General features: G+C 40.6%; 1 protein-coding gene across 6 annotated transcripts in view; it reads right to left on the bottom strand.

Annotated features, from left to right (window-relative positions):
* Positions 1–22,471, bottom strand: part of LOC134343916 (long-chain-fatty-acid--CoA ligase ACSBG2-like) — a 103,327-nt gene that overhangs the window by 43,303 nt on the left and 37,553 nt on the right. For all 6 annotated transcript variants that reach the window (XM_063042833.1, XM_063042832.1, XM_063042831.1 and 3 more), the window contains 2 exons: positions 17,225–17,478; positions 14,834–14,922 (listed from right to left, as the gene is read on the bottom strand). In XM_063042833.1, the coding sequence (XP_062898903.1) occupies positions 14,834–14,922; positions 17,225–17,478 (343 nt within the window). The remainder of the gene's footprint in view (positions 1–14,833; positions 14,923–17,224; positions 17,479–22,471) is intronic.

The raw sequence follows: 22,471 nt of genomic DNA, 5'->3' as shown, positions 1-22,471 counted from the left end.
AGATCTCTTTGTATTTCTCCCTTACCTAATTCCACACCATTCAGATAATAAACTGCCTTCCTGTTCTTGCTCCCAAAGTGAATAACCTCACACTTATTCACATTAAACGCCATCTGCCAAGTTTCTGCCCACTCACCCAGCCTATCCAAGTCACCTTGAATTCTCCTAACATCCTCATCACATGTCACACTGCCACCCAGCTTAGTCTCATCAGCAAACTTGCTGATGTTATTCACAATGCCTTCCTCTAAATCACTGACGTAAATCGTAAACAGCTGTGGTCCCAATACCGAGCCTTGTGGCACCCCACTAGTCACCACCTGCCATTCCAAGAAACACCCATTCACTGCTACCCTTTGCTTTCTATCTGCCAACCAGTTTTCTATCCATGTCAATATCCTCCCCCCAATGCCATGAGCTCTGATTTTACCCACCAATCTCCTATGTGGTACCTTATCAAATGCCTTCTGAAAGTCAAGGTACACCACATCCACTGGATCTCCTGCGTCTATCTTCCTGGTTACATCCTCAAAAAACTCCAATAGATTAGTCAAGCATGATTTGCCCTTGGTAAATCCCTGCTGGCTCGGCCCAATCCTATCACTGCTATCAAGATATGCCGCTATTTCATCTTTAATAATGGACTCTAGCATCTTCCCCACTACTGATGTTAGTCTAACAGGGCGATAGTTCTCTGTTTTCTCCCTCCTTCCTTTCTTAAAAAGTGGGATAACATTAGCCATTCGCCAATCCTCAGGAACTGATCCTGAATCTAAGGAACATTGGAAAATGATCCCCAATGCATCCGCAATTTCCAGAGCCACCTCCTTTAGTACCCTAGGATGCAGACCATCTGGACCTGGGGATTTGTTAGCCTTCAGTCCCATCAGTCTACTCATCACCGTTTCCTTCCTAATGTCAATCTGTTTCAGTTCCTCTGTTACCCTATGTCCTTGGCCCATCCATACATCTGGGAGATTGCTTGTGTCTTCCCTAGTGAAGACAGATCCAAAGTACTTATTAAATTCATCTGCCATTTCTCTGTTTCCCATAACAATTTCTCCCAATTCATTCTTCAAGGGCCCAACATTGTTCTTAACTATCTTCCTTCTCTTCACGTACCTAAAAAATCTTTTGCTATCCTCCTTTATATTCCTAGCTAGCTTGCGTTCATACCTCATTTTTTCTCCCCGTATTGCCTTTTTAGTTAAGTTCTGTTGCTCCTTAAAAATTTCCCAATCATCCGTCTTCCCACTCACCTTAGCTCTGTTATACTTCTTTTTTAATGCTATGCTATCTCTGACTTCCTTTGTCAACCACTGTGGCCACTTTGCCCCCTTTGAATCCTTCCTTCTCCGGGGGATGAACTAATTTTGCACCTTGTGCATTATTCCCAAGAATACCTGCCATTGCTGTTCCACTGTCTTTTCTGCTAGGATATCCGACCAGTCAACTTTGGCCAGCTCCTCCCTCATGGCTCCATAGTCTCCTTTGTTCAACTGCAATACTGACACTTCTGATCTGCCCTTATCCCTCTCAACTTGCAGATAAAAACTTATCATATTATGGTCACGACCTCCTAATGGCTCCTTTACTTCAAGATCACTTATCAAATCCTGTTCATTGCACAACACTAAATCCAGAATAGCCTTATCCCTGGTCAGCTCTCATACAAGCTACTCCAAGAATGCATCCCGTAGGCACTCTACAAACTCTCTATCCTGGGGTCCAGTACCATCCTGATTTTCCCAGTTCACCTGCATGTTGAAATCCCCCATAACTACTGCGACATTTCCTTTGCCACATGCCATTGTTAACTCCCTATTCAACTTGCACCCAATATCCATGCTACTGTTTGGGGGCCTGTAGGTAACACCTATTAGGGTCTTTTTGCCCTTACTGTTCCTCAGTTCTATCCACACTGACTCTACATCTCCTGATTCTATGTCCCCCCTTGCAAGGGACTGAATCCCATTCCTCACCAACAGGGCCACCCCACCCTGTTATGATCACTGCCTCCTAAGGGTTCCTTCACTTCAATCTGTCTAATCACCTCCGTTTCATTACACAATACCCAATCCAGTACAGCCGATCCCCTAGTGGGCTCAACAACAAGCTGTTCTAAAAAGCCATCTCGCAGACATTCTACAAATTCTCTCTTGAGATTCAGTGCCGACCTGATTTTCCCGTCCCACTCGCATGTTAAAAACCCCCACAATTATCATAACACTGTCCTTCTGACAAGCCTTTTTCTATTTCCATTTGTAATTTGTAGTCCACATCACTGCAGCTGTTTGTGGGAACATTTCAGTGATGAGACAAGTGGAAATGAGCGAGAATTGAGTGGAATTGAGTGAAGTTATCTCCTTTCCCTCAAGAGCCTGATGTTGAGGAATAACTGCTCCTGAACCTGGTGGTGTGACTCCCAAGGCTCTAGTACCTTCTTCCCAATGGCAGTAGGGAGAAGAGATCATGATCTGGGTGCTGGGGGTCCCTAATGATGGATGCAGCTTTCCTGCAACAATGCTCCATGCAGGTGTGCTCAGTGGAGGAGAGGGCTTTAATAGATTGTCCATCACACATCTATAGAAGTTTGACAAAGTTTTATAAATCATGCTGAATCTTCACAAACTCCTAAGGAACTAGAGGTGCTGCCATGTTGTCTATGTATTTGCACTTACATGCTGGGCCCAGGGAAAGTCCTCCGGAATGTTAACACCAAGGATTTTAAAGTTGCCGACCCTTTCCACCTATGATCCTCCAATGAAGACTAACTCATGGACCTGTGGTTTCCTCTTCCTGAAGTCAATAATCAGCTCCTTGGTCCTACCTCCTACCCCTACCCAAGTTCCACAAACCTGACTCTCTAGGTAGGCCCATTGTTTCTGCTGCTTCTGCCATCACACTGAACTCCTGTCCACATACCTCAACTCCATATTCTATCCCTTGGCTCAGTCCCTTCCCACCTACAGCCACGACACTTCTCATGCTCTCTATCTCCTCAACAGCTTTCAATTCCCTGGCCCCGATCACCTCATTTAACCCATGGATGCCCAGTTTCTACACACTTCTATCCTCTATCAAGTCACCTCAAAGTTCTCTACTTCTTTCTCGACAACAGACCTGAACAGTTCCCCTCCACCACCACCTTCCTTTGTCTTGGCAGAACTGGTCCTCAATCTCAATAATTTCTCCTTCAGCTCCTCCCACTTTCTCCAAGCTCAAGGGGTAGCTATGAGCCCCAGCTATGCCTGCCTTTTTGATGGCTTCATGGAACAGTCTATGTTCCAAGCCTTCCCTGGTGATGCTCCCCAACTCTTTCTGCGCTACACTGGTAAATGTGTTGGTGCTGCTTCATGCACCCATGCTGAGCTAGTTATAAAAATGCAATTCCCTTTTCTCAGTTCCTTTGTAACCACTGCATCTGTTCCCAGGATGAAGCTTCCCAGGATGGGACTATGCTCACTGGAGTTCAGGAGAATAAAAGGGGATCTTATAGAATCATACAAAATTTTGAAAGAGATAGACAAGATAGAAGTAGGAAAGTTGTTTCCATTGGTAGGTGAGACTAGAACTAGGGGACGTTGCCTCGAGATTCAGGGGAGAAGATTTAGGACGGAGATGAGGAGAAACTGTTTTTCCCAGAGAGTGGTGAATCTGTGGAATTCTCTGCCCAGGGAATTCGTTGAGGCTTCTTCACTAAATATATTTAAGAAACAGTTAGATAGGATTTTACATAGTAAGGGAATTAAGGGTTATGGGGAAAAGGCAGGTAGATGGAGCTGAGTTTACGGACAGATCAGCCATGATCTTATTGAATGGTGGGGCAGGCTCGATGGGCCGGATGGCCTACTCCTGCTCCTATTTCTTACGTTCTTTCCATTCCATGACATTAGAGATATCCTCCTTTTTCAAACAACTGGTTTTCCTTTCCTCCATCATTGATGGTGCCCTCACCCGCATCTCCTACATTTTCCAGACATCCACCCTCACACCATCGTTACTTCTGTCTTCTCAGGGTTAGAGTTCCACTTGTCCTCATCTACCACACCATGAGCCATCACATCCAGCACATCATTCACCACATCTTCTGTGATCTTCAATAGGACCCTACCACCAAACACATCTTTACTTCTTCCCCCCTCTCTGCTTTCCACACAATCATTCTCTCCACAATCCTCTTGTCCATTCATCCCTCCCCACTGAATTTCCTTCCTGGAACTTAACCCTGCAAGCAGGATAAATGCTACACTTGCCAAGTAACCTCCATTCAGGGCCCCAAACTGTCCATCTAGGTGAGGGAACACTTCACCTGCGAATCCCTTGGGTCATCTACTGTATCCAATGTTCCTGATGCAGCTTTCTCTACATTGGTGAGACCAAACATAGATTGGGGGATCACTTTGTCAAGCATCTTTGCTCTATCCACAAAAAGCAGACTTTCCCGGTGGTCAACCACTTTAATTCCAATCAGTCCATGGCCTCCTTTACTGCCACGATGAAGCCACACTCAGGTTGGAGGAGCAACACCTCATATTCAATCTGTGAGCTGCAACTTTCGGTATGTTTTCACCTTGTTCCTTCTCTCTTCTTCAATTTCCAACTCTGACCCTCCCCACCTCTTCTCCTCACACACCTGTCACCTCCTCCTTCCCCTTCTCCCATGGCCCACTCTCCTCTCCTATCGGATTCCTTCTTCTCCAGCCCTTCATCTTTCCCCACCTATCGCCTCCTTGCTTCTTACTTCATCCCTCACCTATCGTCATCATCATGGCTATCCCTCGAGGTCGAGGATGATGGTCTTTGTTCTGAAGAAATGGCCCACAGAGCAAAGATGCCTGTGCGTGTATTTGTTTATCGTGTACTTGATGTTGCACTCCAAGAAGCACACAATACTTCACAAATCAACCAAGTGATTCCAATGGCATGGAAACCACGACGATTGGAGCTGATGGATTTGTTGCAGCCTTCATCTGCCTTCACAGCCATTGAGTTCAAAGTAACTTTGTCCGCCTGTTCCACCATTGAGGTCTTGATTGGACTGTTCTTTGTCGGGGACCTCACCCTCAACCTTACCACCATGGGTGACCCTACCAGGAGCATAGCTCCAGACGGCATTGCTCTCGGGATCACAGGACCACACAAGCTTTTCCACCACGACAAGGTGACAATCTACGGAGAAGCTCACCTATCACATTCTAGCCTGTAGTCCTTCTCCTCCTCCCCCCCATCTTATTCAGCTCCTTCCCCCTTCCTTTTCAGTCTTGATGAAGGGTCAGCACAAAACATCAACCGTTTGTTCATTTCCATAGACGCTTCCCGACCTGATGAGCTCCCCCAGCATCTTGAGTGTGTCACTCAATATGCAACATTTTTTGCTCACACTAACAGAAAGGTACTTGTTTGTTTAAAATAATTCCAACTCCATACATATGCTGTTGACCTCCCGAATATATTATCAGAGAACTACTCTTAGTGAATTTGCCACTGTCGGTCCATCTAATTTCTGACAGGCTTAAGATATCAACTTCCAACCTTTTCATTTCATTTAATGTGTTGTCCACCTTTCCTTTCTGGTAAAGTGTATGGATGTTCCATGTTGCTACCCTTAGCCTTTCCCTATTGCTTACAGTCTCTGGATGACAGTCTGATGTCACCTGCAGCCCACGACTACCCCTACCGAGCAAGGTGTTGTTCTGTTAATTAGAATCAACCCCATTCACGCTGTTGTCTGGATTCTTTCCATGATTGACTAGGCAGAAATTTCAGCAGTGGTTTGCCGTTGCCTTCTGTTGCCGCAGTGCTCATCTAACTAGAGCATTTGACCTCTACAGGTGTTCCCGATTGGGAACCATACACTAGATGTCGCCCAACCTTTGTACAAAGATAATCCTCCACCAAAGCTTGGAACCCATCTCCCTGCTGCCGGAGACTTCAGTGATTTTAGGTGACACCACCACCATTGGTCTGGTTATTTTTCTGGCGCCAAACACTCGCCATAGACAGAGCTCCTTCAGCGAGACAGGGTGCACCCGGACCTGAGCCTGGCGTGAAGGCGGAGTTGTCTTGGGTAGGAGAAGCTACATAATCACTATTGGCATTTCCTAATATTTAGTCCGGACCAACCACCCCATACAAGCCCTAGAAGATCTGGGCATAGATATTCTTTTTGAACTGTTTAACGGCATATATGAGTCTGGTGCACTGCCTGACAATCTCTTAAAATCAGTATTTATAACTCTGCCAAAAATTCCTGGAACTATTGACTGTGAAAATTATAGAACAATCAGTCTTATGAGTCACATAATAAAGATTTTGTTGAAAATTGTTCTGAGTCGAATTAAAAACAAGTTAAGGCCAGAAACTTCTAAACCACAATATGGGTTTATTGAAGATAGAGGAACTAGGAACACAATATTCATACTATGAATGCTTTCAGAAAGGGCAATTGAATATCAAAATGATGTCTTTTTATGTTTTATTGATTTCACTAAAGCATTCGACAAAGTGCATCATGAAAAATTATTTAATTCTCGCTAAACTAAACATTGACGGAAGGGACCAACAACTGCTTCAAAATTTATATTGGAATCAAATGGCGGCGGTAAAAATTGATGATAATATAAGCAGTTGGACTAAAATTCAAAGAGGAGTTAGACAGGGATGCGTTGCCTCACCAGAATTATTTAATATCTATAGTGAAATGATTCTCAGAGAAATAGAGATCTAGATGGGATAAAAATTGGAGGTGTTAACATCAACAATATAAGATATGCAGACGATACCACCTTAATAGCAAGTGCTGCAGAAGACCTACAAATCCTCCTAGACAAAGTAGTACAAACAAGTGCAGATTTAACCATCAATCATCAACTGTAAAAAAAAAACCAAATGTATGGTAATATCAAAACAGCAGGATACTCCCAACTGGCAATTGTACATCGGTAACCAAGAGATTGAACAAAAGACCAGCTTTAATTACCTTGGTAGCTTTATATCACAAGATGCTAGAGGTAAAGTAAAAATAAAAAGAAGAATTGCCATTGCCAAAACCAACTTCCAAAAAATGGAACCCATTTTTACCAACAGACACATTTCTATAACAACAAGGCTTAGGCTACTAAAATGTTACATCTGGTCAATCTTGGTGCATGCTTCCAAAACATGGACTATAACACCAGAACTCCAAAGAAACTTAGAAGCAACAGAAATGTGGTTTCTTAGAAGAATGCTGAAAATATCATATAGAGCTAGGGTAACTAATGAGACAGTACTCCAACATGCCCATATAAAAAGATCTTTAATGAGAACATTAAATGAGAGGAAACTTAAATTCCTGGGCCATGTCATCAGAAAGGGAGAAATAGAATGCCTTACATTACAAGGCTGTATGCCTGGGAAACGCAGAAGAGGAAGGCAAAGAAGAAAATATATGGACACTGTGAAAGAACTAACAGATCTAAGTGTGCGAGATATCATTGACGCAGCAAGAGGTCAGTTGATGTGGAGAGACATGATCACCCAAGCGTGTAACACACAAGGCAAACGACAACAATGAAGAACAGAAAGATGATTGGATATTACTCTGCCTTTTGCACACAGAATCACGTTCATATTAACTATTCCAAAAGGGCAATGCTGACCAGTTGTCTCAGAGATCCAGAGATCTAAAATCTATCCTGACCGTCAGTGCTGTCTGTGTGACAGGATGGGTTTTCCCTTCGTGTTCTGGCTTTGCTCCACATTCCAAAGTTGTGCTAGTAATTAGTTTGACTGGTGACTGTAAACTATCTGGAGTGTAGGTCCGCTTGTAGGAGAATCAGAAGGAAGTTGACTGTCATATAAATAGGTTACAAGGAAATAAGTGCAGGAATGGAATTGATTGGTTTGCTCTCAGAGCCAGAATAGACTCAATGGGACAAATGGCCTCTAATGTCATCAAAAGTATGGAAGCTTCCTATGATGTTGCTTTACATAATTTTTAGCAATGCTTGCTAAAGTTAATGGCATTAGTTTTGACAAGTTGCATTAATACAGCATGTAGAAGCACATCAGTGCAAATGCGTCCTCTTGGCAAAAATGCTCTTGGCACTTCCACATCTAAATTCTACCACAGCTTACAAACAACCAACCTGCACATACGTTCTATTGTAAGAAAGGCAGGATGGATTTAATCAGGTGCCACAGAGCTGCAGGCATCTTCTACTGTGAGACCAGCATGGTAGTGTGTAATGGTTAGCACAACGCTTTGTAGTACCATTGACCTGCGTTCAACTCCCGCCGCTGCCCGTAAGTAGTTTGTACGTTTTCCCCATGACCATGTGGGCTTCCTCCGGGTGCTCCAGTTTCCTCCCATGGTCCAAAGAAGTACCAGATGGAAGGTTAATTGGTTATTGTGAATTGTCCTGTGATTAAGCTAGGATTAAATTGAGGGATTGCCAGGCTGCGTGGCTTGTAGGGCCAGACCTATTCAGTGCTATATCTCAGTAATTAATAATAAGTACATTTGTGGTCACATTTCCAATTTACAAATTGCTTTATTATCTGTTATGTGTATAACAAAGCAGATAGTAAAATGCATCACTTACATCAAATCAAGTCAGCAAGGATTGTACAGGGCAACCTGCAAGTGTTTTCACAGTTTTAGTCGCAACATTGCACACCCACAACTCACCAATCCTAACTGTACATCTTTGGAATGTGGGAGGAAACCAGAGCACCCGGAGGAAACCCACGTGATCATGAGGGGAATATACAAACTCCTTGGAGACAGTGGTAGGAACTGAACCCCAATCTTGCAGCTGGCACTGTAAAGCATTACAACAAATGCTATGGATCGGGGTTACAAACAATTCATTGGAACAGAAGTCTGCTGTAATCCAGGGAGGACGTGTTTCTGAATCATATTTACAACCATTCCTCAGCAGAAGCAAATTGCTTTTTTTTTGTTATTTGAGACATAACATCAGATTTGTTGCTGACATAAAGGCCATTAATGAAATTAATATAATTCTGAATAATGACAGTTCGTAAATAGAATAAACTAATGCAAGCCTTTAATTTTAATCCATGACTCAAAACATTAAAATAGGAATATTCAGCCACTCATTGGCAAGGAGTTTCAGACTAACGTAACTGTTGAGCATCTGGGGTAGACTGAATGGTATATGCCAGGAGCATCTGTCATACTGCTTTGTCACCGAACGCAAATCTTACTAGGATTCCACACCACTTGTTTGAATGGATAGTTGAGATACTGAGGTGAAAAAGGACACATTCAATTTTATTTTTCCCCTTTTTCTGTTTTTCTCATTCACTAATTAACAACAAAACAATTCTTGAAAAGCAGGGGGAAGAAAACTGCAAAGTAACGAACACAAAATGCCGGAGGAATTCAGCAGACCAGGCAACATCTATGGAAAAGAGTACAGTTGACATTTTGCGGGGGACTCTCTTGGGGCGCTAGATGGAGTAGGTTGCATTTTGGCTTTGCTCAGTTCATTTTTCCATCTTTTTATCACCCTTTTACTATCTATATCAAAGTGTTTATAACACTTTTATATGCTTGAATTTTGATTTTTAATCGATGGAAATGACTACCAGAGGAAAAAAGGCATTAGCTGAAGGCAAGGAAGCCGGTAATGGAAATGGAAAGAAAGAAGGTGTTTTTGAACAGCCTTAAAAAGATCACTTTTTAAACCAGTGATGTCCGAGTTAGATCAAAGAAATTTCCCACCAGCTCCGTTATTTCCAGCTCGCCTAAGGGTTGTTCTGCCTGAGAAATCGCGTAAGTGGTTTAAGACCATGGACGAAGCATATTAATTTCTTCAGGATCAAAGTTTGAGCTCAGATGTTTAATAAATTTGCTATTTCTTCATGTTTGTATTCATTTGACTTATAAACTGGTGATGTCCGAGCTCTATCAAAGAAAGTTCCAACCAGCTCCGCTATTTCCAGCTCACCTAAGGGTTTTTCTGCCTGATAAATCACGTAAATGGTTTAAATCTGTGCACGAAGCTCATCAATTCTTTGAGGATCAATGTTCGATCTCAGCTGTTTTTACTGTTTTTTTATGCCTGTATTCATTTGTTTATAAGTTAATAACCAGTTCATAGATTTGGACTTTTAAAGTTTGAAGAATTTTGCCCTTGGTTTGATAATGCTCATACTTTGTTCTGGAGTATGGATATTTATCATGCTTTCATGTTAAAGTTCCTTTCATTTCTCTCCCTTTATTATTTTATTTTATTATTTTCAATCGTTTGTTTTTGAAAATAATTAAGAATCTGATTTGGTGATTGATTTTTTTTCTTGAAATATTAGTAAGGTTGTATTCTGTTTCACTTTCCAAGATCTTGTCTTTCAAAATGTTTTGCAAATGGCTGGTTTTTTTAAACATTCGCTTAGTGTTTTTTTGTGGCATTCTCTTCTCAATGTTTCAACTGCGGGTGGTGTTTTGCATTCCTTTTTTATTGGAGACTTGCCTTCAAGAGACATGGGGTAGGGAAGAGTCTAGATAGCTTTCTGGCTGTCTATTGGCCAGTTAGGGCTTTGTGGGTGGGGGGTGGGGCTATTTTTAGTTTAGCTTTTTCCATCTGGGCTGATCTGAAACTGCAAATGTGTCTGAATTGTCATAACTTCCGGTTCCTCTTTAAACCTTTTTCCCTCTTCCTGATTCATGAGTTTCCTATGCAGGAAGGTTAACCCTTTACACACCATATAGTTTATTCAAATACAATGGATAATATTATTAACTTTGTTACATGGAATACGAGTGGTTTGAATCATCCGATTAAACGGAAGAAGATTTTTAAAGTTTTTCATAGATTGAATGCTCAGATTATCTTTGCCCAGGAAGCTCATGTAAGGAAGGAGGATAATCAGTGTTTTTTTTTAGGTTTTGGAAAAAAATAACAATTTCACTCTAATCCACAGGCTAAGGTGAAAGGAGTCTCTATTTTTATAGATTCTTCAATTTCATTTGTTCACTATGAAACAACTTCAGACCTGAATGGTAGATTTCTGATAATTACTGGTTTAGAAAATGGTTCGGCACAGCCAAGAAGGGCCAAAAGGCCTGTTTCTGTGCTGAAGTTTTTCTATGGTTTCTATGGTTTCTACTTAATAACCAAAAAGTTGTCATGGTTAATATCCATGCACCAAATACCGATTATCCTGAATTCTTCAAGCATTTATTTGCATCTCTTCCTAATTTAAATGAATATACATTGACAATGGGCAGAGATTTTAACTGTTGCCTGAATCCCTCGATGGACAGGTCTGCGCCTAGTCAGGTACTTCCAAACAAATCCGCTATTTTTATCAATTCCGTTTTAGTTGACTCCAGAATTTTAGAAGTTTGGAGGCTTTTACATCCTAACGATAAAGAGTTCTCATTCTTTTCTCATGTACATCATAATTACTCCAGAATTGATTACTTTTTCATTGACTCTCGATTCGATGCAATTGCCGTCTCTGATCATGCACCCCTGAAACTATCAATCAAATTAACTGATGTAACTTTCAGTGCTAGACAATAGCGGTTCAATTCTACTCTGCTTCAGGACTTAAATTTTGTTAACTTAATTAAAGAACAGATTACCTTTATCTTCTCAACTAATTTTACTGAAGGAAATTCCAGTGGGGTATTATGGGACACTTTTAAAGCATATATCAGTGGGCAAATTATTTCATATTCTGCTGGATTGAAAAAACGAATTAATAATGAAATACGTAGATTGGTTGATAAGATTAAAGAAATTGATAAGAAATATTCTGTTGCTCCTAATTTGGAGCTTTACAAAAAGAGAGTTGAACTTCAGATGCAACACAGTTTGTTATTAACATCCCCAATTGAAAATCAATTACTTAAATCTAAGAGTCAATTTTATATACATGGTGATAAATTGGGTAAATTACTGGCTAAGCAATTGAAAGCTGCTTCGGCTAAACATCAGATTATTAAAGTTCGTAAACAGAATGGTACTTTGACGTTGATCACGGTGAAATTAATAAATCATTTCAAGAATTCTATACCTCCTTATACCAATCAGAATTTCCTGACGATTCTACCATAATGCATGAATTTTTAAGAAAATTGAATATTCAAAAATTACCACAATGAATGTTTAACATTAGATGCACCCATTATGGAAGATGAAATAAAGAAAGCAATTTCTTTGATGAATTCTGGTAAAGCACCCAGCCTGGATGGGTATACAGTAGAATTTTTAAAATCTTTTCCAAGTCTACTTTCGCCTTGGTTATGTAGAACTTTTAAGGATGCCTTATTTGTAAGTAAATTACCACGATCTTTTTATAAAGCATCTATTTCTTTAATACCTGAAAAAAGATGAAGACCCCAATGAATGTGCATCATATAGACCTATATCCTTGTTAAATGTGGACTCCAAAATTTTCTCCAAAATATTAGCAATTAGATTGGAAAATGTATTGCCACAAATTTGAGAAATTTAATTTTAGCCCAAAATTCATACTTGGATTAAATTGATATATCATATACCTTTGGCTTCTGAACTTACTAATAATCAGAAATCTCCCTTTTTAATGCTTTTTCGAGGTACTAGACAAGGCTGGCCTTTAATCCCTTCACAATTTGATATTGCCTTGGAAACCTTGGCAATCGCTGTTCGTGATTCACCCAATATATTTGGCATTATTCGTGGGAATGAGACGCATAAGGTATCATGATATGCAGATGACCTGTTACTATATATCTCTAATCCAGAGAAATCCATCCCTGCAGTAATATCATTACTTGCTCAGTTTAGTAGTTTTTCTGGTTATAAATTGAATCTTAATAAGAGTGAGCTTTTACCATTAAATATGCAAGTTCCAATCTGTAGACAATCACCATTTAGACTGGTTACTGATTATTTTACTTATTTGGTTGTTAAAATTACTAAGAAGCATAAGGATCTAAAGTTAACTTTTTACCCTTAATTGATCATGTTAAACAACTGCTTACTAAATGGTCTCCATTGTCCCTATCATTGATTGGTCGAATCAATGCTATTATTGTGATTATTTTACCTAAATTTCTGTATCTATTTCAGATGGTACCAATCTTCATCTCTAAAACCTTTTTTGATATTATTGATTCTAAAATTTCTTCATATATTTATGGCTGAATAAAATTCCTAGATTAAGTAAGAAATATTTACACAAATCAAAAAAGGATGCCGGTTTGGCATTGCCGAACTTTAGATTCTACTATTGGGCAATTAATATTCGATACCTAACGTTCTGGACACAAGATGAAATTCAATGTCCACGATGGGTGAACCTCAAGTGTGAGTCAATACAGGGGTTCTCATTGGCTTCTATTTTAGGGGCTTCGCTTCCCTTTGCACTTACTAAACTGAATAAACAAACAATTAATCCAGTAATTAAACATACAATACGAATATGGTTTCAATTTCGTAAATTTTTTGTATTGAATAAATTTATCCTATCAAGTCCTATTATATCCAATTTTTTCTTCCAACCACCCAGAACTGATCAAGCTTTTCTTTTATGGAAAACGAAGGGAATAATATGTTTTCATGATTTATTCATGGATAATTCTCTCATGTCCTTTGAACAGCTGTCTAATAAATATAATTTGCCTAGATCACTTTTTTTTAGATATTTACAGATTAGAAACTTTTCAGAGGTTATTTTACCTACTTTTCCAATATCACGTCAAACTGAAATTACAGAAATATTTTTTAGGTTTAAACTCCTATCAGAAGAGTTTAGTAACAATTGTTTATGGTTTAATTACGAAAATTCATTTAGGTATGTCTGATAAAATTAAGAATGAATGGGAAAGAGAACTTCAGGTATCTTTACCCATAGAGAAATGGGAGAAAATTCTCCAACTAATTAACACTTCTTCAATGTGTGCTAGACATGCTTTGATACAATTTAAGGTAGTTCTTAGGGCCCATATGTCTAAGAATAAGTTAGCTCATTTTTATGGTCATATAAATCCTGTCTGTGACAGATGTAATTCTGAGGTAGCTTCCTTGACACATATGTTCTGGTCTTGCCCTCTTTTGGAAAAATATTGGAAAGACATTTTTGATACTATTTCAGTAGTTTTGTGCATTGATTTACAACCTCATCCTATTACTGCAATTTTTGGATTACCAATGATAGACTTTAGTCATTTATCCCTTTCAGCTTGTCGTTTGATTACATTTGTTACATTAATAGCCAGAAGATCCATTTTATTTAAATGGAAAGATTCTAATCCCCCTACTACATTTCAATGGTTTTCCCAAACCATAACATATTTAAATTTGGAAAAAAATTAGGAGAGGTACCACCGATCTTTTGGTTAAATTTGAAGAAACTTGGAGGCCATTTATTCAACATTTTCATATGATCTAAGTTGACCTTTCCTGAATCCTTTTTAATAACTTTTTGCTTGTGTATAGAGGAGCGGAGTTAATGACAAAGAATGATTTCAACCAATGAAATATGGCAGCCCAATTTCTGTTTTGTTTTGTTTTGGGTTTTTTTAGTGTAGGGGGTAAAAACTTTTTTTGAATCTTTTTCTGTTCAGTTATTAAGAGGTTGGGAGGTTTAAATTAAATGTGCTACTCAGAGTCTGTGTTTGTATACGTTAATCATTATTAATGTAATCCCGATCTCTTTGTATCATTATCATTGTAATGTTTATCAATTTGAAACTCAATAAAAAAGATTGAAAAAGAAAGACAGAGATTTTGGAACAAGACCCTTCAGCAGGATCCATTAGCTAAATTTTTCAAAAGTACTTAAACACGCAAATCCACGTTCACTAAGTAACAGTTAGAGTGCATACCCTGCCAGAATTGCTCCTAAGTTTGCGATGAACCACTCTGGCGAGTTGAATCCTAGGATACCAACTCCATGGAAATGTTGCAATCCAAGCTGTGAACACAAACACAAAAATTTTACCATCCAACTCTCCATATTTTGAGTAATTGCACTTTATTGATTGTACAGAGGTCCTGAATAATGCAAACTAATAAGATGAGGCACATGTGTGATTAAGAAATCTAAAATATATCACATGATCTCCTCCAGAAGTCACTATCTTACCCAGTGGGTGAAATGGAGCTGGCTGGAGTGGTCAACTGAGGACACCCAAATTCCTCTTGAAGGCCTCAAATGAACTAATCTCCACATTAATATCCAAATCAAAGACAGTGCATTTCAGATTCCAAACTTGCACTCAGCATCGGTAAAACCCAGGTATTGACTATGGACTTCAGGGAAGGGAATTCGAGGGAACACATGCCATTTTTAAATCAAGGAATCAGCAGTGGAAAGGCTGAACAGTTCTAAGTTCCTGGGTGTCAACATCTCTGAGGATCTATGCTAGATCTAACATATTGATACAGTTAAAGGAAGGCATGGCAGCAGCTATATTTCATTACGAGTTTGAGGAGACTTGGTACGTCACCAAAGACTCTCTCAAATTTCTACAGGTGTACCATGAAGAGCATTCTAACTGGTTGTATCACTGTCTGTTATGGAGGGGGCACTGCACAGGATTGGAAAAGGCTACAGAAAGTTATAAACTCGGTCAGCTCCATTATGGACACTTGTCTTCCCAGCATTGAGAACACCTCCAAAGGGCATTGTCTTAAGAAGGAGGCATCCATCATTAAGGACCCCCATCACCCAGGATATGCCCTCCTCTCATTGCTACCATCAAAGAGGTGGTACAGGAGCCTGAAGATACACATGCAATCTTTCAGGAACAGTTCCGCCCCTCCGCCAATGAACAATGAACCCAAGAACACTACCTCACTATTTGTCCTCTCTTTCTTGCACTACTTAATTTAATTTTATATATACATCTCATTGTAAATTAGTTTTTTATTATATTTTGCTAAGTACTGCTATTGCAAAACAACAAATTTCACAACCTATGCCAGTGAAATTAAACTTTATTCTGAATCACAGCCAACTAAAGATTTTCCTCTTGTTACCCTCAGTTCCTTCCTTTATACATGTGACCTCCAGACCTTGACCCCTACAGCATCAGGAACAACCTCCTTCCTGCCCAGGTACCTCATCATTTTACAAACTTCTATCAGCTCTTCACTTAGCATTCTCTAATGAAGCCTCACCCTTTTTATTCCTGTAATTGTATTACCTCGTTCTTGAGACCACTCTCGTAAATCTTTTCTCAGTTCCTTCACATCTTTCCTTTATAACATTGTGACCAGAGTTGAACTGCGTATTCTGGTTGAGGTCAGAAGCATGTTTTATGAAGATTAAATATAACTTCACCACTTTTACACTCAAGGCCTTATAACAAAGCTCAGAATTGTATTTACCTTCTTAGTGGCTTGCTCAACCCACCCTTGCCACTTTCAGTGATGTGTGGGGCTCTCTGACCCTGCCCTCATTTCAGAAGGATATTTTTAATTCTGTAACGTCTTTCTTCATTCTTCCTGTAGCCTCACATTACCCTTTACCTGATGTGCCTGACCCATTCCTCGATGTTTAAGTCCTGCTGCAGTCTATTACTGAGTTCTTCACAATTCACATTATTGCCGTGTTTAATGCAATCAAAAAAATTAAAAATTATGCTGTGTATCCCCAAACCTAGATCTTTATTATAGATCATTAAATGCACCAATTTCTGGGTGACACCTTCATCCGATCCAAAAGTGAATCATTTACAACCCCATTTAAAACAATTTTTATATTGTTTAATTGCCAGTGTATACCAAAGCTTGGGCTGGACTGTGGAGTAGCAGTACCAGCACTGGACTTTGAGGTGGATGGTTGCGAGTTCGAATCTGGCCAGGTCCCAGCAGCAGCATCTGCACGGAAGGCAGGCCTGGCATCCTTCTTGCCACAAAAATCCTATGGATCACTACAGTATCATGAGTCGACATCGACTCAACAGCACTTAACAACAACATCAAGTCTCAACAGACTGAGCCCTGCCTCAGTCTTGGTTCCTATCAAAGCTTGTCGAAGGTGTTTCGGGGGCAGGACGTCAGTAACACAACAGGCAAAGAAGATTGACCAGCTCCACTGAACCCATCATCTGCACTAGATTCATACAGGAGTCAGTAGACGTGATACGGAGGACCAAGTCTTACTGGGAAAGAAATTACTCAAATTTAAACATCTTGCATATTAAATTATGCTTCTATAATTGAAGTTATTCCATGCAGGAATTGCTTTAAGGAGGCTAGAATGCACTTGCCTTAAGAAAGCTTTTAGCAGCAGTTCGGCATTGAGTGTAATATTGTTGATAGGTGAATTTTTCCCACCGATCATCGACTTTGAAAGCCAAAGCATCGCGCTGACCAAAATTTCGAACCACCAGGCTAAACAGCTGTCCAACAGTCAGAGGCGAATCTGCCCCTCGACCAGATTCCTCCATTCGGATCTTGACCGCACTGCTCATCCCTGTGCTCCACAAGCTGGTTGCAGGAGCAACTTTCGCAGGATACGATTCTGAAAATGCATTCGCAGAGTTATAGAGTAGTGCAACACAAAAGCTGCCCTTTAAGCACATCGTGACCATTCATTCCTCGTCATTCATGTTAGGTCCACAGCCTCCCAAGACTTTGGTCATTGAAATTGGTTTATTATTGTCACATGTACAGAGATACAGTGAAAAGCTTGCCTGGCATACTGTTCATACAGATCTAACCATTACAAAGGTGTATCACATTGTTCTACTACATTGAGGTAGAGTAAGATAAAACAATAACAATGCAGAATAACGTGTATAACGATTATAATGGAAGTAGTGAGTGGATCTGAGGGAGAAGCTCACCGTGTTCTGGCACCACCCACCTTACTATATGGTACTTGTCTAGATGTTTCTCAAATGTCATGAGGGTACCTGCCTCCACCACATTCCTGATTCCTCTCTCTGTGTAAAAGACTTCCCCCCCCTCTAAATTCCTTACTCTCACCTTAAACCTATGTCCTCATGTCTCTGACATCCTTGCCATGGGAGAAAGGATTTTTACTGTCTAACTTATCTTTCCTTCTCCAAATTTTGCACACCTCAGCCTCCTCCACTCCATAGAAATCAGACCTACCTATCCAATTCCCTCCTTATAATAAAAATGCTCCAATCCAAGCAACATCTGGTCTGTACCCTCTCTAGTTTTTGAATGATGTCTGTAATGGACCATTAATGGGTCACGACAACAAAAGCACTTTATCTAGTTTAATCACATCCTTCCTAGTGTGGCAACCAGAAACACACAGATGAATAAGTTCACAAATGTTAACCTCCACTGGTGACAAAACATTTCACCTCCTGAGATTTAAGCAGCCCATCTTCTCTAGGCAACTTGCACTAGTTACATAAAGGATTAATTATTAACATGCAGCACATTTCTTCATTTCTTCTGTTGCATGCTTTTTTCTTCCACTGTTTAATTACTAAGCAAAGGTACACAAAAATGAGGTTTTTGTGTAAACACAAGGCTCCACTATATCACAAGCTGAATGAGAAGGTTGTTGGCCTAGAAACTGAATCATGTCTGCAATGGATAGGTCACAGCAACAAAAGCAGTTCTTTCAGGCACAGAAAACTGAGTATCCTTTCCTTCGTACACCACATCATTGTGGAGCTGGAGGAGGAAACTGGTCATATCCAGCACAGACATAAGGGGCTGCAGGGCCAGAACTGAGGGGATGAGAAGCTCAAGAGAAAAGGGTGGTTTGATAAAGAAAGTACACAGAGGCAGAAGGTGTAGCTGGAATATTAAATTAGTATTTTGTTTTGGTCTTTAGCAAGCAAGAGAATGCTGCCAAAAGCTCTTCAACCCATTTGTCATAGGTCCAGGAAACACAGGTTTAAGATGCGAGGGAAAAGGATACAGACAACATGGAAACAGGCCCTACAGCCCAACTGGTCCATGGTGACCCAGGAAGCCCATCTATGCTAATCCCAAATGACAGCATTTGGGCTATGGCCTTCCAAACCTTTCCTATCTGTGTACCTATTTATAGTAATTGTCTGAAAAGTAGTTACTGTATCTGGATCAACCATTTCCTCAGGCAGCTTGCTCCACATATATAACACTCTCCTTGTGTGGAATGAAAAAAAAAGTTGTCCCCTCAAATTCCTATTAAACCTTTCCCCTTACCTTGAACCTATGCCTTCTAGTTCTTGATTCACAAACTTTGGCATTCACCCAATCTATGCTCCTCATGATTTTATACACCTTTATAAAGTTATCTCTCAGTATCCAATATACTCCACAACGTAAGAGGGATATGAGGAGAAACTTCACTGGGACAGTAGTTAGGATGTGGAATTCATTGTCTTTAATAGTGTTAATGGAACTAACCAATAATTTTTGAAAGCAAATTGGTTTGGCAATTTAGGGAATAATTTGTACAGCTCTAAGGATAGAGTGAGTGATTGAATTGCTGAGATTCTTCTTCTAGAAATCTACATCTACTGAGCGGGATTCATCAAAGAGGGCGAATAAAAATAACACCAGCACAAGTGGAGCGGCCATTGTTATGAGTGGGTCAGTGTTTGGAGTGGCTCTGGCTCATCAGGCTTGGGCGAAGTAGATGTCTGGCAAGTTTCTGTTTTTTATTCTTAATTCTTCATTCCTCGTCTCTTCAGGCAGAGTAGTGCAGTGAGAATGACTCCGGGGCAGTGTTTTGTACCGTGTATGAGACGTGGGAGTTCTGGAAGACCGCCAGTCTCCTGGATAAACACATCTGCACCAGGTGCACCGAGCTGCAGCTCCTCAGACAACGTATTAAGAAACTGGAGCTGCAGCTCGATAACTTTCAGCTCATACAGGAGAATGAAGAGATAATAGATCAGAGGTACAGGGATGTAGTCACCCCTAGGTTGCAGAAGACAGGTAAATATGTGACTGTCAGGAGAAGAAAGGGAGATGCACAGCCAGTGCAGAGCACCCCTGTGGCCACTCCCCTCAATAATAAGTATACTACTTTAGATACTGTTAAAGGGGGGAGCCACAATGAGCAAGTCTCTGGCACCAAGTCTAGTGCTGTGGCTCAAAAGAGAGGCGAAGAGGACTACAGTGGTGATAAGAGACAGGCACAGTGATGAGATTCTGTGCATGCCATAGAGACACACGGATGGAATGTTGCCTCCCTGGTGCCAGGATCAGGGTCCATGGCATTCTAAAGGAGAAGGGTGAGCAGCCTGGAGTCTTGGTACATATTGGCACAAATGACATAGGTAAAAAGGTGAGGAGGTCCTGAAGAGAGATGTTAGGGAGCTTTCTACCTCCAAGGTAGTAATAGAAACCATAGAAAACCATAGAAACTACAGCACAGAAACAGGCCTTTTGGCCCTTCTTGGCTGTGCCAAACCATTTTCTGCCTAGTCCCACTGACCTGCACACGGACCATATCCCTCCATACACCTCCCATCCATGTATCTGTCCAATTTATTCTTAAATGTTAAAAAAGCACCTGCATTTACCACCTCATCTGGCAGCTCATTCCATACTCCCACCACTCTCTGTATGAAGAAGCCCCCCCCCAATGTTCCCTTTAAACTTTTCCCCCCTCACCCTTAACCCATCTCCTCTGGGTTTTTTTCTCCCCTTGCCTCAGTGGAAAAAGCCTGCTTGCATTCACTCTATCTATACCCATCATAATTTTATATACCTCTATCAAATCTCTCCTCATTCTTCTACGCTCCAGCGAATCAAGTCCTAACCTATTCAACCTTTCTCTGTAACTGAGTTTCTCAAGTCCTGGCAACATCCTTGTAAACCTTCTCTGCACTCTTTCAACATTATTTACATCCTTCCTGTAATTTGGTGACCAAAACTGAACACAATACTCCAGATTCGGCCTCACCAATGCCTTAACAACCTCATCATAACATTCCAGCTCTTATACTCAATACTTTGATTAATAAAGGCCAATGTACCAAAAGCTCTCTTTACGACCCTATCTACTTGTGACGCCACTTTTAGGGAATTTTGTATCTGTATTCCCAGATCCCTCTGTTCTACTGCACTCCTCAGTGCCTTACCATTAACCCTGTATGTTCTACCTTGGTTTGTCCTTCCAACGTGCAATACCTCACACTTGTCTGTATTAAACTCCATCTGCCATTTTTCAGCCCATTTTTCCAGCTGGTCCAAGTCCCTCTGCAGGCTCTGAAAACCTTCCTCACTGTCTACTACACCTCCAATCTTTGTATCATCAGCACATTTGCTGATCCAATTTACCACATTATCATCCAGATCATTCATATAGATGACAAATAACAATGGACCCAGCACTAATCCCTGTGGCACACCACTAGTCACAGGCCTCCACTCAGAGAAGCAATTCTCTACTACCACTCTTTGGCATCTTCCATTGAGCCAATGTCTAATCCAATTTACCACCTCTCCATGTATACCTAGCAACTGAATTTTCCTAACTAACCTCCCATGCGGGACCTTGTCAAAGGCCTTACTAAAGTCCATGTAGACAATATCCACTGCCTTCCCTTCATCCACTTTCCTGGTAACCTCCTCGAAAAACTCCAATAGATTGGTCAAACATGACCTACCACGCACAAAGCCATGTTGACTCTCCCTAATAAGTCCCTGTCTATCCAAATGCTTGTAGATTCAGTCTCGTAATACTCCCTCCAATAACTTACCTACTACCGACGTTAAACTCATCGGCCTATAATTTCCCGGATTACTTTTCAATCCTTTTTTAAACAACGGAACAACATGAGCCACTCTCCAATCGTCCGGCACATCACCTGTAGACAGCGACATTTTAAATATTTCTGCCAGGGCCCCCACAATTTCAACACTAGTCTCCTTCAAGGTCCGAGGGAACACTCTGTTAGGTCCCGGGGATTTATCCACTTTAATTTTCCTCAAGACAGCAAGCACCTCCTCCTTTTCAATCTGTACAGTTTCCATGATCTCACTACTTGATTCCCCCAATTCCATACACTTCATGCCAGTTTCCTTAGTAAATACAGACGCAAAAAACCTATTTAAGATCTCCCCCATTTCCTTTGGTTCCGCACATAGCCGACCACTCTGATCTTCAAGAGGACCAATTTTATCCCTTACAATCCTTTTGCTCTTAATATACCTGTAAAAGCTCTTTGGATTATCCTTCACTTTGACTGCCAAGGCAACCTCATGTCTTCTTTTAGCCCTCCTGATTTCCTTCTTAAGTATTTTCTTTCACTTCTTGTACTCCTCAAGCACCTGATTTACTCTCTGTTTCCTATACATTTCATACAACTCCCTCTTCTTCTTTATCAGAGTTGCAATATCCCTTGAGAACCAAGGTTCCTTATTCATATTCACTTTGCCTTTAATCCTGACGGGAACATACAAACTCTGCACTCTCAAAATTTCCCCTTTGAAGGCTTCCCACCTACCAGTCACATCTTTGCCAGAGAACAACCTGTCCCAATCCACACTTTTTAGATCCTTTCTCATTTCTTCAAATTTGGCCTTCT

This window comes from Mobula hypostoma, chromosome 3 (genome assembly GCF_963921235.1).
Source record: "Mobula hypostoma chromosome 3, sMobHyp1.1, whole genome shotgun sequence".
Lineage (NCBI taxonomy): Eukaryota > Metazoa > Chordata > Chondrichthyes > Myliobatiformes > Myliobatidae > Mobula > Mobula hypostoma.
The sequence above is the reverse complement of the archived record's forward strand: the minus strand, read 5'-3'. Positions and strand labels throughout refer to the sequence as shown.